General features: G+C 41.8%; 1 protein-coding gene across 1 annotated transcript in view; it reads left to right on the top strand.

The window, feature by feature from the left end:
• gdap2 (ganglioside induced differentiation associated protein 2) overlaps positions 1-26352 on the top strand; it is a 59547-nt gene extending 33195 nt beyond the window's left edge. The window contains exons 7-13 of the mRNA XM_070893513.1: positions 2184-2334; positions 8107-8183; positions 10195-10271; positions 10800-10939; positions 13284-13338; positions 15109-15252; positions 22403-26352. Of these exons, the coding sequence (XP_070749614.1) occupies positions 2184-2334; positions 8107-8183; positions 10195-10271; positions 10800-10939; positions 13284-13338; positions 15109-15252; positions 22403-22450 (692 nt within the window). The 3' untranslated portion in view covers positions 22451-26352. The remainder of the gene's footprint in view (positions 1-2183; positions 2335-8106; positions 8184-10194; positions 10272-10799; positions 10940-13283; positions 13339-15108; positions 15253-22402) is intronic.
• The last annotated feature ends 430 nt before the right edge of the window (positions 26353-26782 follow it).

The following is a 26782-nucleotide window of genomic DNA, read 5'->3' as shown; positions in this document are numbered from 1 at the left end:
GTCAAAGAGGCAAGTTTTCGGGAATGTCTTAAAGGAGGAGAGAGAGGTAGAAAGGCAGAGAGGTTTAGGGAGGGAATTCCAGAGCTTAGGTCCTCCATAGCTGAAGGCATGGCCGCCAATGGTGGAGCAACTAAAAATAGGGATGCGCTAGAGCTTGCATTTATATAACACCTTTAACTTGGTACAACATCCCAAGGGACTTCACAAGAGCGTTATCAAACAAAATTTGACACTGAGCTACATAAGGAGATTATGGGTTGGATTTTGCTTTCAGCAATAAAAGAACGGCACCAGTCATTCATTACACTTGTCCACAGACTTTCTATGGGATTTTGCACTGGAGCTTACTGTAAATTAGAATGCCAAAATGGCACAGCGCCCTCTAAAGGGTTTCTGGGACCTAAGTGAATAGGGCAAGCAACTGTATTTCCTTAACCAATCCGATTGGATAATAATTAGTCAGCAGTGCAGAGTCTGAGTCAGAAAGAGTCACGTAGAATATTTAATTCAATTTCAAATCCGGTTTAGATAGAGGGAGAGAGAGAGAGAGATGCGCGCCTCTATTTAAAAATTCTCATACTTGTTTTCAAATCTCTCCATGACTTCACCCCTTCCTATTTCTGTAACCTCCTCCAGCCCTCCAAACCTCAGAGATCTCTGCGCTCCTCCGATTCTGGCCTCTAGCGCATCCCTATTTTTAGTTGCTCCACCATTGGCGGCCATGCCTTCAGCTACGGAGGACCTAAGCTCTGGAATTCCCTCCCTAAACCTCTCTGCCTTTCTACACCTCTCCTCCTTTAAGACATTCCCGAAAACTTGCCTCTTTGACCAAGCTACCTTAACATCTCTATTTGGATCAGTGTCAAATTTTGTTTGATAACGCTCCTGTGAAGTGCCTTGAGACAGTTTACTAATTTAAATGTGCTATATAAATGCAAGTTGTTATTGCTGTTGAGAGGCAAAGAAGTTCAGGGATGGAATTCCATGAGCTTGGGGCCTAGGCAGCTGAAGGAACAGTTGCCAATGGTGGAGCAATGAAAATCGGTTAATGACTTGAGGAAAGTCCCACCTTCCCAGAAGACCCTCTATGCTGCAATCTGGTGGAAGCAGCTCTTGCACAGGCCAATATTTCAGATTCTATTGAAAGCAGTGTTATTTTCCTCTGCAGATCTGTCTGAAAAATCCATTCAAGATTTCAATCTCTGCTTTCAAATAAGCATCTATCTTGGGTACACTCAGCATGGAGATTCTCTTCTTCCAGTCAATGATCTTTGTACCACTTCGTTTCCACACATCCCAAGCCCTTTTTATGATGCTGGCAGTTTTAAATCCTTGAGATGATTTTGAAAATACTGGTTCACAGTTCCAGGACCTAAGTGCTGTGTCCAAGATATTTGAGGTTCGGGTTCGATCACGAGCTTAAATTTAGCTTTGAAACTTTGTCAGTGATTATGTCTTTGTTGCTTAAAAGATAAACTAGTGCCTGTTTACACCTTTGCTTCATAGTAGCAATGTGACCAGGCAACAAGTTATCTGAAGTTTGTAAGATACCCTTTTGTCTTTGTCTACTTTTTCTCAAACAACTTATGGTCCTTGTTTAATGATGTTGGCCTAAATTGGGGTGGTTTAGATACAAAAGCTAGACAGTTTGGCATCTCTTCTCTTTGGTTCCTGAAATAAATGCCTAACCTCTGCAGCCTGTCTTCATTGCCTTGTCTTGTTACATTCAAAGCTTCTGAGGACTTTTTCTTTAGGTTTGATAAGCTGCCTTGTAGAACATACTGATTTGGCCACCTGAAGATGCTCACTACAGGGAGTGTTGCTCCATCTAATTTCTCTTCTTTTCTCTTCTCTGCCCCTTTTCATTTCCCTACCCTCCCACCTTCCTATAAACAGTACCACTTAGATTGGGAATTCAGCAGTATGGGTCAATTGTATCTGCGTCCCACCACTCTGCTGTGCTGATCATTGCTCTTCCACCATGCTGCTCTGGAACTTTGGGATATTTGAACAAATGTGTTTAGGGGGTTCATTACTTGATCCGTTCAATGCTGGTGACGTGACACATCGGATTTTGTGAAGCAGTGGCAAAAATGTAAACCTCCAGCTGTATGAGTGAAGATTGTTAGCTTTGAGAGCTGTTGTTGGCTTAAGGAATGCTGCTTCATTTATTATTCTTGTAGATGAAGGTGAATCTGACGAGGAGCACCTTGAGCTAGAGTACATTGGAACGCATGCATTTGCTAAGATGGAAGGAGATATTGATAAGCAGAGGCGGCTGATTCTTCAAGGGCAAATGTCTGAAGCAGCTGTTCAGAAAGCACATCAGAGAAAGTGAGTAGAGATTGTGTGTGTATATATAATACATGAAAATAAAAATACTTTTCTGTGTACTGCCTATTCAACATGGTGAATATTTCCTATCCTTTTTTCCTAGTTTGCATTGCTGTGAAGTAAAACTTATATACAACATAGTACCCCTACAAAAGATTGCCAGAAGAAGCTCGACCACGCACACCAAACTGAAAGTCATTGTCAAACACATTTCTGTCCTGTTTTTAGATTTTCATGCCAGAAAATGTGCCGTAGATAATGTACATTTGTGCAGAATTCATGCTTTAAGCAATCAACTTCATGTTTTTTTTAAAACAAACCACAGGTTATCGCTTATAAAAGCAAAATACTGTGGATACTGGAAATCTAAAATAAAATAGAAAATTCTGGAAATACTCCGGTCAAGCAACATCTGTGGAGAGAGAAACAAAGTTATCATCATCATAGGCAGTCTCTCGGAATCGAGGAAGGCTTGCTTCCACTCTTAGCATGAGTTCTTAGGTGGCTGTACAGTCCAATGCGAGAACCACAGTCTCTGTCACAGGTGGGACAAACAGCCGTCGAGGGAAGGGGTGGGTGGGACTGGTTTGCCGCACGCTCTTTCCACTGCCTGCGCTTGATTTCTGCATGCTCTCGACGACAAGACTCCAGGTGCTCAGTGCCCTCCCGGATGCACTTCCTCCACTTAAGGCGGACTTTGGCCAGGGACTTCCAGGCGTCAGTGGGGATGTTGCATTTTATCAGGGAGGCTTTGAGGGTGTCCTTGTAATGTTTCCGCTGCCCTCCTTTGGCTTGTTTGTCATGAAGGAGTTCCGAGTAGAGCAGTCTCGTGTCTGGCATGTGAGCTATGTGGCCTGCCCAGCAGAGCTGATCAAGTGTGGTCAGTGCTTCGATGCTGGACGAGGACACTAACATTGGTGCATCTGTCCTCCCAGGAGATTTGTAGGATTTTGCGGAGACATTGTTGGTGGTATTTCTCCAGCGACTTGAGGTGTCTGTTTCTGAGCCATACAGGAGGATGGGTATTACTACAGCCCTGTAGACCATGAGCTTGGTGGCAGTTTTGAGGGCCTGGTCTTCAAACACACTTTTCCTCAGGCGGCCGAAGGCTGCACTGGCGCACTGGGGGCAGTGTTGAATCTCGTCGTCAATGCCTGCTCTTGTTGGGAGGCTCCCTTGATAAGGGAAGTGGTCCACGTTGTCCAGGGCCTTGCCATGGATCTTGATGACTGGGGAGCAGTGATGTGCTGCGAGGACAGGCTGGTGGAGGATCTTTGTCTTACTGATGTTTAGCGTAAGGCCCATGCTTTAGTACGCCTCAGTAAATACGTCGACTCTGTCCTGGAGTTCAGTCTCAGTATGTGCGCAGACGCAGGCGTCGTCCGCCTACTGTAGCTCGACAACAGAGGTTAGGGTGGTCTTGGACCTGACCTGGAAACGGCGACGGTTGAACAGGTTCCCACTAGTTCTGTAGTTTAGTTCCACTCCAGCGGGGAGCTTGTCGACTGAAGTGGAGCATGGCAGCAAGGAAGATTGAGCAACGGGTTGGGGCGATGACGCAGACCTGTTTGACCCAGGTCCGGACGTGGTCAAAGTTAACATTTCGGGTCGATGACCTTTTGTCAGAACTGGAAAAGGTTAGGGATGTAACGGGTTTTAAGTAAGCACAGAGGCAGGGAAAGGGGGGATGGGAGGAAAAAACAAAAAGGAAAATCTGTGATCGGGTGGAAGGCAGGAGAGATTAAACTACAAAAGGGGATGGTAATGGGACAAGTAAAGAAACGAACGATGGGTCGAAAGGAGGTGTAAATGGGAATTGTTTGATGTTTCTTCTTCTCAATTCTGTTCCTGGATCCTTTATCTGCTGGGAAGAAAAAGAGTGGGAGAGCTCTAGTGACAGGGGACTCTATTGTAAGGGGAATAGATAGGACTTTCTGCGGCTGCAACCGAGACTCCAGGATGGTATGTTGCCTCCCTCGTGCAAGGGTCAAGGATGTCTCGGAGCGGCTGCAGAGCATTCTGGAGAGAGAGGGTGAACATGTAGGTACCAACGATATAGATAAGAAGCGGGAAGAGGTCCTACAAGCTGAATTTAGGGAGCTAGGAGTTAAATTAAAAAGTAGGACCTCAAAGGTAGTAATCTCTGGATTGCTACCAGTGCCACATGCAAATCAGAGTAGAGGGAGCAGGATAGTTCGAATAAATATGTGGCTTGAGCAGTAGTGCAAGAGGGAGGGATTCAAATTATTGGGACATTGGAACCAGTTCTGGGGGAAGTGGGACCTGTACAAAAGGGACGGTCTGCACTTGGGCAGGACTGGAACTGATGTCCTGGAAGTAACATTTGCTAATGCAGTTCGGGAGTGTTTAAACTAATATGGCAGGGGGATGGGAACCTATGCAGTGAGACAGGGTGAAGTAATATGCAGACAGAAACAGATGGTAGAAAGGTAAAAAGCAATTGTGGAAGGCCGAGTAAACAAAGACAAGAAACAAAAAGGGCCACACTACATCATAATTCTAAAAGGACAAAGGGTGTTAAAAAAACAAGCCTGTAGGCTTTGTGTCTTAATGGAAGGAGTATCCGTAATAAAGTGGATGAATTAACTCTGCAAATAGATGTTAACAGATATGATGTGATTGGGATTACAGAGACGTGGCTCCAGGATGATCAGGGCTGGGAACTCAACATCCAAGGGTATTCAACATTCAGGAAGGATAGAATAAAAGGAAAAGGAGGTGGGATAGCATTGCTGATTAAAGAGGAGATTAATGCAATAGTTAGGAAGGACATTAGCTTGGATGATGTGGAATCTATATGGCTAGAGCTGCAGAACACCAAAGGGTAAAAAAACGTTCGTGGGAGTTGTGTACAGACCTCCAAACAGTAGTAGTGATGTTGGGGAGGGCATCAAACAGGAAATTAGGGGTGCATGCAATAAAGGTGCAGCAGTTATCATGGGTGACTTTAATATGCATATAGATTGGGCTAACCAAACTGGAAGCAATATGGTGGAGGAGGATTTCCTGGAGTGCATAAGGGATGGTTTTCTAGACCAATATGTCGAGGAACCAACTAGGGGGAGGCCATCTTAGACTGGGTGTTGTGTAATGAGAGAGGATTAATTAGCAATCTCGTTGTGCGAGGCCCCTTGGGGAAGAGTGACCATAATATGGTGGAATTCTACATTAGGATGGAGAATGAAACAGTTATTCAGAGATCATGGTCCAGAACTTAAAGAAGAGTAACTTTGAAGGTATGAGGCATGAATTGGCTAGGATAGATTGGCGAATGATACTTAATGGATTGACTGTGGATGGGCAATGGCAGACAGTTAGAGACCACATGGATGAACTACAACAATTGTACATCCCTGTCTGGCGTAAAAATAAAAAAGGGAAGGTGGCTCAACTGTGGCTATCAAGGGAAATCAGGGATAGTATTAAAGCCAAGGAAGTGGCATGTAAATTGGCCAGAAATAGCAGCGAACCCGGGGACTGGGAGAAATTTAGAACTCGGCAGAGGAGGACAAAGGGTTTGATTAGGGTAGGGAAAATAGAGTACGAGAGGAAGCTTGCAGGGAACATTAAGGCGGACTGCAAAAGCTTCTATTGATATGTAAAGAGAAAAAGGTTAGTAAAGACAAAAGTAGTTCCCCTGCAGTCAGAATCAGGGGAAGTCATAATGGGAAACAAAGAAATGGCAGACCAATTGAACAAGTACTTTGGTTCGGTATTCACGAAAGAGGACGCAAACAACCTTCCAGATATAAAAGGGGTCAGAGGGCCTAATAAGAAGGAGGAACTGAGGGAAATCCTTCTTAGTCGGGAAATTGTGTTGGGGAAATTGATGGGATTGAAGGCCGATAAATCCCCAGGGTCTGATGGTCTGCATCCCAGAGTACTTAAGGAGGTGGCCTTGGAAATAGCGGATGCATTAACAATCATTTTCCAACATTCCATAGACTCTGGATCAGTTCCTATTTAGTGGAGGGTAGCTAATGTAACCCCACTTTTTAAAAAAGGAGGGCAAGAGAAAACACGGAATTATAGACTGGTCAGCGTGACATCGGTCGTGGGTAAAATGAGGGAATCAATTATTAAGGATGTCATAGCAGCGCATTTGGAAAGAGGTGACATGATAGGTCCAAGTCAGCATGGATTTGTGAAAGGGAAATCATGCTTGACAAATCTTCTGGAATTTTTTGAGGATGTTTCCAGTAGAGTGGACAAGGGAGAACCAGTTGATGTGGTATATTTGGACTTTCAGAAGGCTTTCGACAAGGTCCCAGACAAGAGATTAATGTGCAAAGTTAAAGCACCTGGGATTGGGGGTAGTGTGCTGACGTGGATTGAGAATTGGTTGGCAGACAGGAAGCAAAGAGTAGGAGTAAATGGGTTCTTTTCAGAATGGCAGGCAGTGACTAGTGGGGTACCGCAAGGTTCTGTGCTGGGGCCCCAACTGTTTACATTGTACATTAATGATTTAGACGAGAGGATTAAACGTAGTATCTCCAAATTTGCAGATGACACTAAATTGGGTGGCAGTGTGAGCTGCGAGGAGGATGCTATGAGGCTGCAGAGTGACTTGGATAGGTTAGGTGAGTGGGCAAATGCATGGCAGATGAAGTATAATGTGGATAAATGTGAGGTTATCCACTTTAGTGGTAAAAACAGACTATTATCTGAATGTGACAGATTAGGAAAAGGGAAGGTGCAACGAGACCTGGGTGCCATGGTACATCAGTCATTGAAGGTTGGCATGCAGGTACAGCAAGTGGTTAAGAAAGCAAATGGCATGTTGGCCTTCATAGCGAGGGTATTTGAGTACAGGGGCAGGGAGGTGTTGCTACAGTTGTACAGGGCCTTGGTGAGGCGACACCTGGAGTATTGTGTACAGTTTTGGTCTCCTAACTTGAGGAAGGACATTCTTGCTATTGAGGGAGTGCAGCGAAGGTTCACCAGACTGAATCCCGGATGGCGGGACTAACATATCAAGAAAGACTGGATCAACTGGGCTTGTATTCACTGGAGTTCAGAAGAATGAGAGGGGATCTCATAGAAACGTTTAAAATTCTGACGGGTTTAGGCAGGTTAAATGCACGAAGAATGTTCCCAATGTTGGGGAAGTCCAGAACCAGGGGTCACAGTCTAAGGATAAGGGGTAAGCCATTTAGGACCGAGATGCGGAGAAACTTCTTCACCCAGAGAGTGGTGAACCTGTGGAATTCTCTACCACAGAAAGTTGTTCAGGCCAATTCACTAAATATATTCAAAAAGGAGTTAGATGTCGTCCTTACTACTCGGGGGATCAAGGGGTATGGCAAGAAAGCAGGAATGGGGTACTGAAATTGCATGTTCAGCCATGAAGTCATTGAATAGCGGTGCAGGCTCGAAGGGCCTACTCCTGCACCTATTTTCTATGTTTCGATGTACACAGCACCTCTGCTTAATGGCACAGCTGAGGTTCTGAGCTTCACATGGTGAATTGAGAGCATGAATCAGCATTTGTCTGAGCCATCTCAATGGCTTTATTTTCATAGGTTTTTCCACAGCACATTGTCTTATCAGTGCTAGTTTTCCCATTACCAGCTAGGTACAATTGCTGTTGGTATACACTTGCTTACTTTATTTAGGATTGCACTGCACCCACTATAGGTTTCAAGAATCCCAGAAGCCATGTTATGAAATCATATTTAGTAACCATATGTCTTCTATTTATTTTTCTTGCTGGCTAAATATTGTTCACGGAATAATATGTTTTCGTTTTAGCTACAACCGTTGGCTGGGCAGAGCTAGAGCAGATGACCTGTCTGATGTTGCTTCATTAAAAGCATTATACCAAACCGGTGAGTGAGTGACTTAAGACTAAATAAGAAAAGGCCATATTGTGTGCCAAGCTGATTATTCGCAACAGACCTATAAATTATAGTAACGTGGAGGGATTTGTTAAAATGTTCCCCAATAATGGTCTGGATTTTGCAGTGAAAATGATGGCGAAACTGTCAGCGTTCGCCGTCATTACTCTGAAAGTGACAGCAACTTCTGGAATTGCCACATGCGTAAATCCAGAAGTATCTGTCAGTCATTCTCTGCTCCGCCATAGGTTGTGCTGTGGAACTCTCCAGAACCGGCAATCAAATCACAGCTCCTCGCACAAACTTCCCCTTGTTGGCTGGAATATCGCTGTTTAAACCCCTCCCCCTCCTGGGGAGAAAGTTAAGCCTTGTTGGATTTTTAATGCCATATTGACTCCTGAACAATCATTCTGGCCCTGAAAAACAAATTTTATATTTGTGGAATGTCAAATTTTTCCATTAATATGATTAAGAATTGGGAAAACTGAAATTCCCTCGGTCAGCGACAAGTGCCGTTGCATGGCCGCTGTCTGCAAATTCCGGGCCAATGCTGTTGTGTTTCAAAGGTTATTAGTCCAGTTATACCATCAGAAAGTATAAGAGAATGATTCAGAAACCTGGAGAGGATCAATTTGCTCTTGCTCACAAACTCACCTCCTATGTTCCACCCCACACCCACACCCACTCCTCCATGTGCTCGCTCTGTTTTTCCCCTCTCCAGCTCTTCCCTTTTCCCCCTCTCTTCATAGAATGGTGGCTTGGTGATTTGCTTTTGATGTAGAAAATTGTGTGATCTCTTGCTGCTTCCCACAGTGGCATGATTGAGATCAAGAACTTGACTGATCCCAGTGTTGCAATCAAACTTGAAAGAATGATGGAGGGAAATCATCAATCTTCACCGAGGCCATTTAGCACACCACTGAATTCTGCCATAGGGAAATTAAGTTATTCTGGATTTTACCATCTTGCAGATCCTGGTGTGGTGTGGATAGTTCCTTGTTGCCAAGAGTTCAGCATTTCCTCTCCAAAGTGGACATATTTATTTCACTCTGTTTACAGCCCTTAAAGCTAGTAATCCAACTACAGATAAAACGTGCTTTGTGTTGAGCTAATTTATCAGTTCCTGGAAAATCAGTTTGTTGTTTTTGTGATTTTTTTTTTTCTTCAGCTTTTTTTTTTCTCCCCATTTCTTCTGAAGTTAGTTATGCAAGCTGCATATGATTTCTCCATTCCTGGGAGTCTTTGGTACTGGCCATTCTTCCTGTGTGAGCCTGGATAGTGAGTGTCGAGGGTTTGGCTTGGGCAACTGAGCCAAATTTTTGATTCTATCCTAACCTGTTAACCCAAGTGCATTTTCCAGCAGAGTTCACTAGACAGCTTACAGGAGCAAAAACTCCAACTTCCAACCCCCTATACCCCCCTCCCCGGTACTATCCAGAAAGCCTGAGACAATGGGAGAGAAAACTAGTTCCCCAATGATTGGCTGTGTCGTTTACATCTTCACCCAGATTTTTGTGATTTGCTACAGTTGGGAGTGTGAACCTTATGTTGCAACCTGTACATTAGATTTTCTAGTAAGTGAAAAAGGATAACATGTCTTTTATATAAAACGGTGAATTTTAACCTTTTCCCAGCCATATTTGGAAAGGGCTATAAGCATTCATGTCATTTATAGTTCTGCTATTTAAAAAAAAAAAATGCTGGAAATATGCAGTAGACCAGTCATCTGTGAAGAGAAAAGACAGGTTAACTTGTTGGGTTTAAGACTATTTCTGAGGAAGGATTTTGTACCTAAAATGTTAACGTGTCTTTTTCCCTTTTCACAGATATTGATGAACCTGCTGTGTCAACAGCATTTACTGTTTCACATTTTCAGCATTAGCAATTTTATTTCCTTTTTTAAGTGTAGTTCTGCTACTTTGTTTTAAAAACAGAAAACTTTCTCTGTAACAAGCTTGTTATCCACTCTAAATAGCATAATAGTTATTTGTATTTGTTGCAGGATATGATAAAAATGGTCGTACAGTGGTGGTGATAGTGGGAAGGAATATTCCTGTAACGCTGATAGACCCAGATAAGGTAAGATTTACTGAAAATGTTGACTATATTGACTGTTTTTAAAATAAAAGAACTAAACTTTTACTTGCTACAGTATCACCGCAATATTAAGTTTCACCGTAGTTGGAACACTTTTCCCAAGGGATGCCTTCTCTGGACCTAGTTTGAAAATTTGTGTGCTAGAAAATGCATGAATAGCACTTGGGGCAGTACCTTGCCCCACTCACCACTGCTTCTTGATGATCTGGCAGAGATTAGTAACTCACTGTTTGTGAAATCATGAAAGTGACTCCATTTTATCATCCAGATATTCAGTATATTGCTAAATTGAGCTTTAAGTACTTGCTACTCGGCTTCAGTAGTTCACCACCTTCTTATCTCTCTTCTCTCTCCTTTCCTTTCATCTATCACCACTTAAACTTGTTTTCAAATTGGCTGCTTTAAAGAGACAAAGGAAAAGCTGTGTAGTTTTTGAAGAGCCAAGAGAAATGATTATAAATGTGGTTGAACGATAAACTGTAGGTTGTAATTATTTGTTAATGTTTTTAGGCTCTCCTTTATTTTATCCATGTTATGGACCACATTGCCACAAGAGAGTTCGTCATGGTATACTTTCATACTCTAACCAATGACCACAATCATCCTGACTCAGAATTCCTCAAGAAGTTGTATGACATAGTTGATGTAAAGTAAGTCCATGTCTATTTTGCATGTTTACCTAGTTCTCATAAAGTTACTGCACAGAATGAAGATATTCACCCCATCGTGCCAGTGCTTGCTCTTTAACTTGGAACTCTCTAATCCCATTTCTCTGATTTCCTAGTATTCCCAATTTCTAATAACACATGAAATGAAAAGATACTGAACAGCTCTTGCCATGGTTTATTCAGTAAAAAAGTGTCCATATACTTATGTCTTCCTACCTCCCAAAAAATGAATGAGTTTTATGAAGGATCTTCAAATAAGAGAGGGAAGTGGAGAAGCAGAAGGGTTAAGGGAGGGTTTCCAGAGCATTGGACCTAGCCAGCTGAAAGCACGGCCACCAAAGGTGGGGAAAGCTTGAGGAAACCCAAGAGGCCAGAGACAAAAACAGCTCTGGTGGAATGTAAGATTGGGAGGGGCATGGCCATGAAGAGATTTGAATGTGAGGTGAGAATTTAAATTTGAATCATTGGGAAAATTATTGTAAGTCAGCAAGCACAGGTGATGGGTGAGCGCAACTTGATGCAGGATAGGATATTGGCAGCAACATTTTGGATGAGTTGAAGTTTACAGAAGGTTTGGCCAGGAGAGCATTGGAATAATTGAGTCTGGAGGTGATAAAGGGTTTCAACAGCAAATGGGCCAAGATAGGGGTAAAGGCAGGTGATATTATGAAGGTCGAAATAGGTAGTCTTTCTAATGGAAAAGATATGGGATTGGAGGTTCAACTTAGGATATTGAGTATGACTCTGAGGTTACAAATCGTCTGAGCCTCGTACAGTAGCTGAAGAGGGGCATGGAATCAGTGAGGAGGGCACAGAGTTTATGACAACCTGAAGATGATGGCCTCAGTCTTCCCAATGTTTAGCTGGAGGAAATTGTGACTTTTCCCAAAATGGATATCGGACAGACTGACAACATACACTGGGGTGGCGGGATCAAGAGAGATGGTATAGAGGAAGAGCCTTTAGCATACTCCATGTCTGCAGATGATATCCGAAGGGGAAAAAGAGGAGGGGACTAGGATGGATACTTGGGGACTCCGAAGATAACAGTGTGGGGGCAGGAAGAGATGCTGTTGCTGGAGATACTCTGGCTATGATCAGAGATAAGAGTGGAACCAAGCGAGAGCAATCCCACTCAGCTGGACAACAGAAGTATTGGAGAGTGATGGTATAATCAACCATGTGAAAGGCTGTAGAAAGGTCGAGGAGACAGTGTACCATGGTTACAGTCACATCTGATGTCATTTGTGACTAATTCAGGCCTTTTCAGTGCTGTGGCAGGGGTGGAAACCTGATTGGAGAGATTCAAACGTGTAGTTGTGGGATAGATGGGCACGGATTTGGGAGGTAACATGTTCAACAATTTTGTAAAGGAATGAACGGTTGGAGGAAAGTAGATTATAGGTGCAGGATAAGGTCAAAGCAGTATATGACTAATATTTCAGTTAAATTAAATGTAATTCACTTTTATAATGTTTTGATTGAAGATACAGAAGCTCTAGTAATTTGCATGAAATAGTTAATCAGTTTGTGTAATTTTTGAATTCCGAGATGTGATTTTCAGGTACAAGTTCGATCTCCAAAATCCAGAATGTTCCAGAATCCGGACACTGGGCCGATCCGTGGCGGGGTCGTCCAGAAACCGGAAAATATTCCGATTATCCGGACTCTTTTTCCCCCCCCCCCCCCCCCCCAAACCACCCCGCTTTGGGGAACCGACTTCACCCCGCCCCGAATTCGCGGGGCCCTCCCTCGCCCTGGCCCCCCTTCCTCGGCTGCCTGACCCCATCTACCTCGAGCTAGACAAGAAACACTTCCGCGGCAGCGGGGCCCACGCCCAATCAGGTCTGCAGCGGCAGGGCCCCATCCAGCGACCCCTTCTTCTCCCCCCCCCCCCCCCCCCTCCTCCTTTCTGGTATTCTGAAATCCAGAAATATCCGAACCTGGGCTCGGGTGTTTCCGGATTCCTGACATCAGAAAGATGTTCCAAATCCGGCAAAATGCAAAATCTGGAATGGCCTCGGTCCCGAGGGTTCCGGATTCGGGACACTGCAGCTGTATTTGATTTACAGAATTATGCTCGCTCTCCTTTTAACATCTGTTAGATTTTTTGGCAAGGAGTCATTGTAGGAAAAAGAAACTGGCCAGGTCATCCTGTAAGTTAAAACTGATTATTGCTATTCGTACAGAGAGAAATTGATGTATTTCTTATGGAGCAGTCCACATCATACTGTTTCATACAGTGCTAAGTAAGTCAACCTTCAGAGGGAGTTAAGATGTAGGGGTGGAAGCTTCTTGATTAATATTTCCCTTTATTTTTCTGCAGGTTCAAGAAAAACATGAAAGCATTTTACTTTGTACATCCAACATTTCGGTCTAAGGTATGGGTTTTTGTGTAATAGACTTGCCAGTGATACTATACTGGAAGATGTGACAAATTAGAGAACATCTGTGGTAGAATCCAAAATTAGGAAAACTGAAGTTACAAGATGAGCAGTAGTACAGTATTATTTACTGCATTTGTTTTTCAAGACATCAGTTTTCAAATAAACTGTCGACAAAAGTCTTATTTAGTCATTGATAACTCTTATACATTCCAAACATGGGGTTGAAATTTGGTAAGAGGCCTTCACTAGGCCACCAGGGATGTGGGGTGCCGTAGCCACAGCTCGGCACAGAAGTGGAATGCCGGGCTGCACCATCGCAACATAGACCCCGCGGAAAAAAGCACAGCAGGCCGGACTGGTAAGGCAACGTGCACCTCCCCTTTAATTTTCACACCGCGAGCGGATTGCAGCCCGGTTCGCAACCCATGAGGGCTGGCGCTGGTATCGCCCGCGGCAGCCTCACGGGGCACTGCCCAATTTCTGCTGCAGGGTGAAAACGGGCCACTGTGAGGCAAAAATGGGGCGCTGTGCACAGCGATGACATCTTCATCGGTGCAGTGGTCCGGGGCGCTACTGGTTTTGCACCTCCACTAACTCCCGCGCAAATTCACAGGAGCCGGTAGCATCTCTTTTCCCCCCCCCCCCCCAGTCAAAACCTATTTGTACCACATTAGAGCCCCCGCAGGCGCTAACGGTAGACGGACAGGAGCCCAATTTCACCTCCATGGGATCAGAACATCCATATTATTTTGAAGCTCTGCTGTAGTATCTACAAATTGTAGCAAGAATATTTAGTCTCCAGAATGTTCTCTGTTCGGTTTATGTATTTCTGTTTAATGTTTTTACTTTGGCGTAGTTCCCAAATAGGTAATTACCAATTACTCAATAAACTTCTCTAGCCAAATGGGAAGTTGGTAAATTTAGGAGCCCTAATGACCAGGAAGGAGGACCACCTTATTCCAAACGTTTGTCTAATTTGTCCACTTGTCATTCCAAAAAACTGCTTTGCATCTTGGTAAGGTGGCTGCACAATTGAATGATCTATTGCTACAGAAGAGCTGTTTGCTCTTTTAGTTTGGATTTTTAAATTGGCAAATAAATTTAAATACCTAAATTCTGCTTATCCTGTTTACTTTCTCCCTCCCCAATTCTCTTTCTCCTAATTATATTTTTAACTTTCTAAAGTGTAATCTAACATATCTTTGCTTTGCTTTTTCCTTTTTTAAAAAAAAAATAGGCTTGACTGGCCTTGTTTTCTTGCTCCTGACTCTCACGGCAACAAAACTTCAACATGGCTTCTTGCTCGTGGCTCCCACGGCAACTTCCAAAAATTCAATATGGCTGGAGAGCAGCTGCTGAAGCTATCTTTTTAGCCAATTGAAAACCTAAACACTAAAAAATTATGGCATCATTAAAATGAGATCAATCTCTGCATTTAAAAAATGACAAAATAGGAAGGGCTACAAGTACACTTGACAGCCCCCAGAAGCTAATTGTTCAAAGACAATTAATAGAGAAATACCTTTCAAAGAAAAATTGTTGCTCATTTATCTTGTTTCCACTGCTTAATTGCGTGCTCTGTGTTTTCAAATGTGCACTTTCAAATGTTTTAAAGCTCCAGTAGAACTTTGCAGAATAAAATTAACATCAGAATGTTACCATTACAATCTATTTTCAGTCTAATTGCTAATATGACTAAACTATAATTAAAAACAAATTTTGGAGATTTCAAACTCATGGCTCACTTTGTTCCTGCTTACCTAGGTGATGACCTGGATGTTCACAACCTTTTCTGTCTCGGGGTTAAAGGATAAAGTTCACCATGTTGAGACCCTCCCTCAGTTGTTTGCTCTCATTTCCCCAGAGCAGATTGACATTCCGCCCTTTGTACTGGAGTACGATGCTAGGGTAAATCAACAGATTACTCTGTCCTATTACTTTGTCTAAACTTTTTTCTTGGAGAAAGTAGTACCTGTATTGCATTTTAATCTTATTAAAATTGTTTCTTTGTGGATGTTCAGTTTTTTTTTTCAGAATTTGAAAATCTGTTGTCTAGTTCCACATCCTTCAGCATTTGCTTGTTTTTTTTCACTTGTGGTCTTCAGTTTGGTAAAACTCAATTTAGTTAAAGGAATTTTGTGCCATATAGGAGACATGTCAGAAGCATTGGTTAAAGTTGGGGAATGAAAGGTTTTACTTCCAACAAGAATAAAACCTGACTGAGGTGTTGCACAATATCTACATTTGCAGTAATTCACAATTTCTTGCGTCAAGAAGAAATGCAGGTTCCCTGCTACCAAATCTGTGACTGGTCTTCTGTGAGCCAACCTGCAGGTGTCCTCAATCTTTTTACTTTATCCTTAGTCTGTACCCAGTGCCTCCTTACCAAGAAACTTGGCATATGGAAAAAGCACTCGTGTCTCCTCACTCTATAGTAGAGTAAACTGGTAAATTATCAAGGGTGGGGGGCATCTGAGTAACTGGTGTGGTGAAGTTCCTGAGTTTCAGTGTGAAGGAGCTGAATTTGCATTACCAATTAAAAAGAAAGCATCCTGGGTTAATGGCTATCTCTATTTTAGCTCACTTGCATGTCCAGCACAGTGACAGTTATAACACCACACCTTTCACACATGAAAGAATAGATAATGCAATTTGCCTGATAACTTTCTTGAATTTATCTGAGAAAAAGCGAGTCCAATTTTGGTCGAAGCAAAGACTTAAACTTATAGTCTCTCTGAAGGGCGTCTCATTGCTCCACTACAAAAACTTCCAAAGCTGCTGCTGCTGATAATTCCAGGCCAGATTAATGGCCTGGAAATCCAGGCCTCCCCAGGTCTGTATGGAGTGTGCATGGACCCAGGAAGGCATCGCAAAAGCCGGTTTTCAGCGCACAATGCGCATGCACTGAAAACTTGGTTTTTCAATCTGTCAAGCTGGAGCTCGACAGATCTTCCGTATCTCAGGAGCGAGGACATTTGCAAGGGCACGATTACGGTATTTACCCATATCTTGCCCAGCAAATGTCCTCAAAACTCTTGCGCCTGATGATAAAAGCAGGTGTAAGAGTTTTATAACATACAAAAACATAATTAAATTAAATTTTTTAAAAACACATTTTATTGGTTTAAAAACCCTGCCCACTACGGTATGTTTTTTAAATTATGGTTTAAAATAAACTTAGAAAAAAACAATTCTGATTTTTTTTTTAAGACTTTAATTTCAATTAATTTTAATTATGTGAGGTGTGTTTTTTATTTTTTGTTATGGTGTTTAGTGTTTGTTTTTTTTTCTCATTAATAGCAATGAGAACTCGTAGATAACGAAGTTTTCATTGCTATTAATAAGAAAGCTGAGGAATACTGAACCTGATTGGTTGAGCAGTCACACATGGCTGCACCTTCTGCGTGGGAACTTGGAGAATGGGAGCGCGCTTCGCAGCGCGGGAAGAGAAGGCCTCCCCAATGGAATCCCACGCTCCTCCGGGACCACCAGGTAAATTCGTAAAAATTCTCCGGTCGGAGGCATTCATCCGAAAGAAGCCTCCGACCGGAATTTCAGGGCCAATAATTTTTGAACAAGATTTGCTATTCAGTATTAATCTATAAGCTCACAATGAGACAAATCGTAGTTCACATTACTTTATTGATGCTTCTGAATTACTTGTTTTGAATAGAACTAATTTAAAAATGATAGAGTAGAACTAAACCATTGCCAGAATGTAGCCCTAAATTCACATAATCTCAGGGCAACTGGTTTGCAGTGACTGAATAAGTCATTTGTTTTTTTTTTATTCCATGGCATTTTGGAACTTTTGCCACTATTTTGGGGATTGCAGTCTTGTCTATTTGAATCACGGTTATTCATTTATGGTGATTGGATTAGTCCAAATCCATTTTATCACAAAGGGTAATGGTATTTTCTGGGTTTTTTAACTGGTTTTGGGGTCGTATTCTGTGACAACTGCATATCTTCACTTAAATTTCCAGGGAAGAAATTAAGCATTAATCAACCTTCGCAATTTTCCTAAGTATAGACTGGCTTTCTCATATCTAGAAGTAGAATCTAATGGATCTTGAAATTTGTTTTAAATTCATTTTTGTGATTGGGATGGCTGACATTTATTGCCCAACCCAAGTTGCCCTGAAATAATGGTTTGGTACAACTGAGTGGCTTGCTAGACTACATTAGATGACAGGAGTCAACCACACTGGTGTGGAACTGCATTCACATACAAATGAACCAGTAAGGGTGGTTTCATTCCCTGAAGGACATTAGGCTTGGGCTCTTTCGACAATCTGACAGCTTCATGGTCACTTTTTACTAATACCTGCTTTTTATTTCCATGATTTAAAAAAAAATGAATTTAAATTCTCAAACTGCTGGGGTAGGATTTGAACTCCTGTTCTGTCGATTAGTAGTCCAGTAACATAACCATGACACTACCGTACTATAATCTAAGACTAACCGGGTTAAGCATGATGTTCCCAGAAAACCTAGGTTTCACTGTAAACCTATCCCTAGAGCTGGTGTGTTGCTGAGCTGCTACGGCCTGGTTTGGCAATTTGTCTGAAGAAGAATAGTGGACTGAAAAATGAGTTGCTTGTGCAGAATATGAACTAGTGATTAAACAACAGTATGGGTACTGTTGGCTTAAAAATCTTGATCGATAAAGGTATTCTTTCCATGGAAAAAATACTTCGAGGGTTTTATGGGAGATGTGAAAATCCTAGACTTATTAAAGTGGAAAGAAAAAACCTTACAAATGAAAATAATCTATCTTACTGTAATGTTGTCCAGTAACTCTGTAGTTACCACAAAACTATAGCGATTGTAAGAGCTAAAAGCATGTAAAAAGAAAGTAAGTAGCAAAACTAAGCTTCGGTCCCTTGGAGGCTGAGATTGGTAAAATTATAATGGGGAATAAGGAAATGGCAGAGACTTAAAAAAAAATATATATATTTTGTACGTCTTCACAGTGGAAGGCACAAAAAGCATACCAAAAATAGTGGGGAGCCAAGAGGCTAATAAGAGTGAGGAACTTAAAGTAATTAATATCAGTAGAGAAAAAGTATTTGAGAAACTAATGGGTCTAAAAACCGACCTGGACCCGATGGCCTACATCTTGGTGTTCTAAAAGAGGTGGCTGCAGAGATAGTGGATGCATTGGTTGTGATCTTCCAAAATTCCCTAGATTCTAGAACAGTCCCAGTGGATTGGAAGGTAGCAATTGTAATCTTGCTATTCAAGGAAGGAGGGAAGAGAGAAAATGGGGAACAACAGGGCTGTTAGCCTGACATCAGTCATCAGGAAAATGCTGAAATCCATTTATCAAGGAAGTTGTAACAGGCCAATTAGAAAATCATATGATTAGGCAGAGTCAGCATAGTTTTCTGAAAGGGAAATCGTGTAACAGTTTTTTGATCATGTAACTAGCAGGGTAGATAAAAGGGAACATGTCGATGTAGTATATTTGGATTTCCAAAAGGCATTCGATAAGGTGCCACATGAAAGGTGGCTACACAAGAAAAAGACTTGTGGGGTTAGAATCATAGAAATTTACAGCACGGAAGGAGGCCATTTCGGCCTATCGTGTCCATGCCGGCCAACAAGAGGCTATCCACCCTAACCCACTTTCCAGCCCTAGGTCCGTAGTCCTGCAGGTTACAGCACTTCAAGTGCACATCCGAATACCTTTTTAAATGTGGTGAGGGTTTCTGTCTCTACCACCCTTTCAGGCAGTGAGTTCCAGACCTCCACAACCCTCTGGGGGAAGATATTTCCCCTCAAATCCCCTCTAAACCTTCTACCAATGAGCTTAACTTTATTCCTCCTGGTTGTGTGGACCCCTTTGCTAAGGGAAATGGGTCCTTTCTATCCACTGTATCTAGGCCCCTCATCATTTTATACACTTCAATGAGGTCTCTCTTCAGCCTCCTCTGTTCCAAGGAAAATAAACCCAGCCTATCCAATCTGTCCTCACAGCTAAGATTCTCCACTCCCGACAACGTCCTCGTAAATCTCCTCTACCCTTTCCAGTGCAATCTCATCCTTCCTGTAATGCAGTGACCAAAACTACACACACTACTCCAGCTGTGGCCTAACCAGTGCTTTACACAGTTCAAGCTCTTGTCTTTATTAGCCGAGACATAGAATACAAGCATACCGTATGCCTTTTTAACCATCTTATCTACCTGGCCTGCTATCTTCAGGGATCTGTAGACATGCACTCCAAGGTCCCTTTGTTCCTCTACACTTCAGTGTCCTATCATTTAATGTGTATTTCCTTTCCTTGTTAGCCCTTCCCAAATGCATTACTTCACACTTCTCCGAATCAAATTTCATTTGCCACTGTTCTGCCCACCTGACCAGTTGATTTATGTCTTCCTGCAATCTATAGCTTTCTTCATTATCAACCACGCAGCCAATTTTAGTATTATAGAAACATAGAAAATAGGTGCAGGAGTAGGACATTCAGCCCTTCGAGCCTGCACTGCCATTCAACAAGATCATAGCTGATCACCCACCCCAGCACCTTCCCCCCCCCCCCCCCACTCCCTCCACACCCCCCGACCCCCCCAGCTGCAAGGACCACATCCAACTCCGTCCTGAACACATCCAATGAACTGGCATCAACAACTCTCCGCGGCAGGGAACCCCATAGGCCAACAACTCCCCGAGTGAAGAAGTCTCTCCCAATCCCAGCCCCAAACAGCCCACCCAACACCGGGAACACAACCCCCGCACCCAACCCGTCCTGTCCCGTCAGAATCCTTTCCAAATGCCAAACGCCTCCAACCCCAGCCACCCCGGAGCCACGCCCCCGCGACGTCAACCACACCACATCCACCAACCGCCATCTGCGCAGTCAACCCGTCCACACCACTCTGAACACTCCCCGCACCGAGGCACAGAGCTCCCAGGTCCGCTGCAATGTGGCCCCTCCTGTCCCCTGCCCTGGGTTTCTCCGCACCCCACTTCCACCACTCTCCCCTCCATCCCCGCCCCCGTCTCCCCTCAACTACCCTCTGCCTCCCCGCATAGGCTCCCATCTTGGAGGCGGTAACCTTCTGGGGCAGGGAATTTTAGCCCCCAGCGTGGAAGTCCTGCTCCTGCTGCAGAATTGGCCTTACCACCCCTCAATGGAAGCGGAGTGCAATTTCCCACACTCCACTTCCTTTGGGGGCAGCTACCGGGGCACGACTGGATGCTCCTGTGACAATTTGAACTGGTACTCTCCACTTTCTCTCCTGTGACAATTTGAACTGGTGCTCTCCACTCTCCCGTCCTGTGACTGTTGGAATGGTGCTCTCCACTCTCTCTCCTGTGACAGTTGGAACTGGTGCTCTCCACTCTCCACTCCACTCCGGTTATTACTTTCCCACTGGCCCATTTAGTGCTGGTTTGTGAGCAGGCTGGGGGTGGGGGTGGTGCTTAGAAGGCGATTCCAATGTGATTGGTTTGCTCTTTCTCCTCAGAAACTGCATTAGGCAATGTAAACTTCTTAATCATACCCCCTATATTCAAGTCTAAATCATTGATGTATACCACAAAAAGCAAGGGACCTAATACTGAGCCCTGCGGACCCCCATTGGAAACGGCCTTTCAGTCACAAAAACACACATCAACCATTACCCTCTGCTTCCTGCATTTGAGCCAATTTTGGATCCAACTTGCCACTTTGCCCTGGATTCCCATGGGCTTTTACTTTGAAGGTGATATATTAGCATCGGTATAGAATTGGTTAATGGACAGAAAACAAAGTAGGGATAAATAGGTCATTTTCTGGTTGGCAGGATGTAACTAGCGGGGTGCCGCAAGGATCAGTGCTTGGGCCTCAGATATTTACAATCTATATTAATGACTTGGATGAAGGGACCGAGTGCAATGTATATAATTTTGCTGATAAAAAGCTGGGTGGGAAACTAAGCGTGAGGAGGACACAAAGAGCCTGCAAAGGGATATAGACAGGTTAAGTGAGTGGGCAATAAAGTGGCAGATGGAGCATAATGTGGGGAAATGAGGTTTTTCAATCTGGTCGGAAGAATAGAAAAACAAAATATTTTTAAATGGGGAGAAACTATTAAATGTTGGCGTTCAGAGAGATTTAGGTGTCCTTGTACAAGAAATGCGCAGGTACAGCAAGTAATTAGGAAGGCATGTTGGCCTGTATTGCAAGGGGGTTGGAGTACAAGAGTACGGCAGTCTTACTACAATTGTACAGGGCTTTGGTGAGACTACACCTGGAGTATTGTGCACAGTTTTGGCCTCCTTAACTGAGGAAGGACATGTTTGCCTTGAAGGCGGTGCAGCAATGGTTCACTAGATTAATTCCTGGGATGAAAGGGTTGTCCTATGAGGAGAGGTTGAGTAGATTGTGCCTATATGCTGAAGTTTAGAAGAATGAGGGGTGATCTCATTAAAACATATAAGATACTGAAGGGGATTGACAGGGTAGATACTGAGAGGTTGCTTCCCCTGGCTAGAGAATCTAGAACTAGGGGCCATAGTCTCAGGATAAGGGCTGGTCATTTAAGACTGAGATGAGAAAGAATTTCTTAACTCAGGGGATTGGAAATCTTTGGAATTCTCTACCCCCAAAAACTCTGAATGCTGAGCCATTGAGTATATTCAAGGCTGAAATAGATTTTTGGCCTCTAGGTGAATCAAGGGATATGGGGATCGGGCAGGAAAGTGGAGTTGAGGTCGAAGATCAGCCATGATCTTATTGAATGGCGGGACAGGCTCAAAGGGCTGTATGGCCTACTCCTGCTCCTAAATGTTAAGTTCTTAATTACCATGGAAAGCTTGTCTAGTTGGGTTTTTTTTTAATGGTGTGACTGAGACTTTAGCAACAACCCTTCTGAATAAATAGGAACTACATGCAGTCAGGTGCATTATAAAGGGAATATTTTAGCAATATGTGTCTTCTGTTGGTGCACTAAAGGAAAAGGCTTTTGAGCACTGTCTCGTCTTTCTAAAGAATGAATTGGATAGCAGAAAAAAGAAAATCTAAATTGGAGGAAGTTGTAATGACTATCTCCCTACATTTTGTTCACAGGTTAATGGACCTTACCAGTATTCGTGCCCCTCCTCTCCTGACCTCTGAAGAACCGCATGCCATTGGTTTCTGTATCTAGCTGCATATATCAGAAACTGGATGTTCTGAATTAATAAATGTTTATATTCAGAAGGCTTTTTTCCCTTCAGTTTAAAAAAAAATGTTTTTAAGAGTAGCAATCAAATTATTGTATGCTTCACAAAATGCAAAGGGACAGCAACCTTTATCTTTGGGATGCAAAGGTTTTGCAATGTATTGCTATTTTCATTTTAAAATGATTTCTAAGATCATGTGTTTTAAATTCTAATAATTAATGGGTTATTGATCTTTAGTCCACCGGCTAAATCCTGTCAGTCAACTCTCACTCAAGATCATGGAAATTCCTGGAAGTGGCATGAGGGAGGGTTAACTCTGTTCTAAAGGTAACATCCTGAATCCACACTTTATATTACATTACAAAAAGTATTTCAGTGCCTGTCATCATAAACTGAACAATAATAAAGCTTTGATACTGAAAATGTTTTTCTGTTGAGTACAGGACGAATAATATAATTTTAATAGTTCATTCAGGATGTAAAACTTAAAAGTGTTTTTAGTAATGACCCATTTCATGTCAATACTTGATATGTTTGGTGCTGACATCTGTGGGCTTTTGTAAAATCTAAACAACTTCAGAATGTGCATGAAGGTATACTCAGGCAAAATTGAAGTGAACTGATCTGTAACTGGGGGAAAAAAAAGCCTCTTGTGTACTCAGTTTCTACCTAAGCAATTGAAGTGAACTTTCTGCAAAATTGAGGTCAACAGTTATCTAGCACTCCAAATTCAATCCAGTAAAGCAAACCTCCATATACCACTCTTCCTCACTGGGAATTCTTGTTTATGCTGCAGGTGAGACACCCAGCAGTACTGGAATTATTTTGCCTTTGTTGAAAAGCATACTCCAAAGGCACTTATTTGGCTTTGAGAAACTTATTAATGCATTGGGTAAATTCAACACAAGGCTTCAATCAGAAGATCTTCGACACGAGTTATTTTTAGGCAATCCCATTGTTGATGCTGTTATAAAGGTTGTTTCACTAGTAGGAAATTTCATGTTAATGCAGCCCAAAATAATTGATCAGTTGTACAATGGTCTTTCGTGGGTGACTGCCACTGGGATTTTACATCTTGTTGTGGATCATCTTTCCAGTTTGGATTCCTAATTGAAATTGCTTCTATTATATTGCCTTTGCTGAGAGTCTTTCAAGATGATTACTATTGGTTCCATTTAATGGTGACTGGCTTTCAAATCTCTGATTTTAAAGATTGTTGAACTTCAGTTGCAGCTACTGAACAGAAGGGATGACTCTCCATTTAAACACAATGCAGAATTATTTTTGATCACATAATGCCAGTTTAAACCTTTAATACAAAGCATACTTAGCTTAGAAAGGGGAAATTTAGATTGTCTTCAAATATTTTTCTTTTAAGTTGAGTGGCCATAATATGTAATCAAAATATGTTACAGTTATTCTAGTTAAAATGTTTAATGTAATTTTCATGTGTTTAAATAGATGCTCCTTGACAGGTTTGGCTGGTGGGATGAAAGGCCTCTGCCACATTTTATGGGTACTAACTGGCAGGAACTTGCTGCACAAAAATTAATTAGGCACTTGTATTGGTATTCAATTGCTTACTTAAAATCAGAAGAGATGGCTGTTGTGCAAATGTCATACGAGGAGGTTTCTTGAAATTAGGGTTAGGGCACATTGTTTATTTAACTCAACCATGTTTTTATTTGGTTTGGTAGGAGTGTTCCAAAACTAAAAAATAATAGATGGGTTGAACACAAAAAACACTTTGTAAAGAATTTTTTCCCCTTTTTTTTTCCAGTCTTCAGGACGGCTCAATTTATCATCTCCATGTTGTAAATTTTCTTTGTTTACACTATAGCTGCAAATGTGTGTATATAAAGTCAGTGCACCACAATCAATTAAGTACATTTTACTACACCTGATTTTGTTTTTTTATATTGAATATTTTAACTTTAACATTTATTGTAATATAATTTCCATTAGATTCTTATTTTTGGCATGTACATTTTATGAACTTGCTTAAACCTTCAAATAGACAATTGTGGGGCTGAGCAATTTTAATGAAGTAGAGGGTCCTGGTTTGGGGGATGAATTATGTATTTACTGCTTAAGCTTATGACTCATTGCTTTCACCCAAGAGCGAGTGACATATATAAATATTGCTAAGATTTCAAAACCCATGCCAATAGAATATATAGTAGTTTTGCATGTTGGCCATTGTTAGCTTTTCCATCGAGTGAGCTTCCTCTTATCTCTGGCCAAGAGCTAATGAAATGGATCATTGGCTTTGATGTCGAAGAGCACTTGTATTTGAATCTGTAATTGTTGGAGTTGTGATGCCAACATCTCTACAACTATACTTGGCACTTGGCCAAAACCTTGTATCTGCTTGAGAAGTACAAATGTGTCTCAAAATGTGAGCGAGATTCTTGTAAAGTGTTTTTCAAAAATTAAATCCTAGCAGTTCAGGGGATTTAAAGAGGTTCCTTAATCCATTTATTTTAGTTTTCACCATTTTAAAAGGAACCGGGTCTTTCCCAGTAAAAACTTAGGATGCAGACTTTTCTCGGAGTGGAAAAGTCAAGAAAATGGATATTCTTTGTCCCTTTTTACCAGTCTCTCAATGCACAACCTCAGAAAAATGTACTAAACTCAAAATGAATATGTATATAAACAAAATTCTCCCTTGCATCTTTTAGTTCTACATCAGTAGCCAATTTTCACACTAATAGTTCATTGTTGTCTACGTTTGCCCATATTTACAATTTTTTATTTTTGACTCCATTATGGGGTTGTGTCACAGTCAAAATATATCTGAGGATAACACAAGTAGCGTTCTGCCTTACACACCAATGTGAACCAAAACTTTCAGTAATAGGAACCTTGATTTCCAATTGATTGACAAAAGCTTCAAACATCAAAAACGTTGCTATAGAATCACAGATTCTTTGCGGGCGGGGCGGGGTGTTGAGAGGAAACTCCACTGGAAATTGTGTCGTGGGGGGTAATGTCAAATTTTACAATTGCTCAAAGCATAGACTGACATTACTCATTACTGATGTCCTTTCACTCACTGAAAGACTTTAAATGCTATGCAAATTATTTTGAGTGGCAATGCCATCAGCAGTGTAATATGCATTTTGTATAAAAGGCAGAGAATTGTGTGTTTAAACTGCAATCTTCTGTCACAAGTTAAATATAGTTGTAAGTATCTTAAAACATAACTAGCAGCAAAATTGTAAGAATGTTCACTATTATGCAAAATAAGTGCTGCTTAAATTTTAAACTCATCCATTAGGATTCAGCTAGGAAAAACTCCTTTACTGGTCTTAATTTGACCTTTTTGATTTTGATTATTGCTTCGATTTTTCCTCCTATTATACTTGGAAAAATCTTGGTCCCTTCTCCAGCTTTTTTTGGGGGGGGTAGGGAAAGAGAGGGAGGACTATCATGTACGGCAATATAGAAAAGAGCTGTTTCGACTGCTTACACCTAGTGCCAAAAAACTTTGAATCTTCTATCACGATGATGAGCAGCTAACAATAGTGCTGTCTAGTTGTTTATTTTACATAAGCAAAGGTCAATTGCAGTACTGAGAGATTCCTCTTGAACACACAACATTCTCACTTGTATCTTTTACTTAAATGCCATGCTTGTAGCTCATCCTCACACTAATCCAGCTCATGGCTGCCCACATTTGGTCATGTATACAATGTGTTGATTCTGTTGTAATTTGTGTTAAAACTGATTTCACTTTATTTGCATAGTCTTTATTTGGGTACCAATGAGTTTATCCTGAAATCTGTAAGACTGCCCTATTTGTGGCAGGGAAATTTTATTTTGTGTTAATAAAAAGTTACCAATCAAGTGAAACCCTTGCGTACCTTTTTATTTAATCGTTTTAGTTTAGACGTGCTCAATTGCTTAACTTTAGTTACACAATTATACTAAATTGAGTTTGAATACTCTTGCATTTAAAAAAAAAATGCATTCGGATATCTGAATGCAGATTTTTCAGAGCTACAATGCTAAGCTGAATTCAATGTGGATGTTTGGTGAATCAGTAGGAATTCAGTTTTTTTTTTTTACAAGCCCTATCTAGCTGGTAAGTGATGGGGCCGTATGGACCAGTATAAAACATGCATGCTATTTTTCTGGCCAAAATACAATTCAGCCAACCTGCTTTCAGGTCTCTGAACTGGCGCTGTCTAACTGGCTTGGAGAAAATCAGAGTATCACCTGTGTAACTTGCTCTGCTTTTTGTGTTTCTTTTCCCTGCCTCTCAATCTTTAAAGAAAATGTA

Source organism: Pristiophorus japonicus, chromosome 11 (assembly GCF_044704955.1).
Source record: "Pristiophorus japonicus isolate sPriJap1 chromosome 11, sPriJap1.hap1, whole genome shotgun sequence".
Classification (NCBI taxonomy): Eukaryota; Metazoa; Chordata; class Chondrichthyes; family Pristiophoridae; genus Pristiophorus; species Pristiophorus japonicus.
Note: the sequence above shows the minus strand (reverse complement) of the source record. Positions and strands in the feature narration are given on the sequence as shown.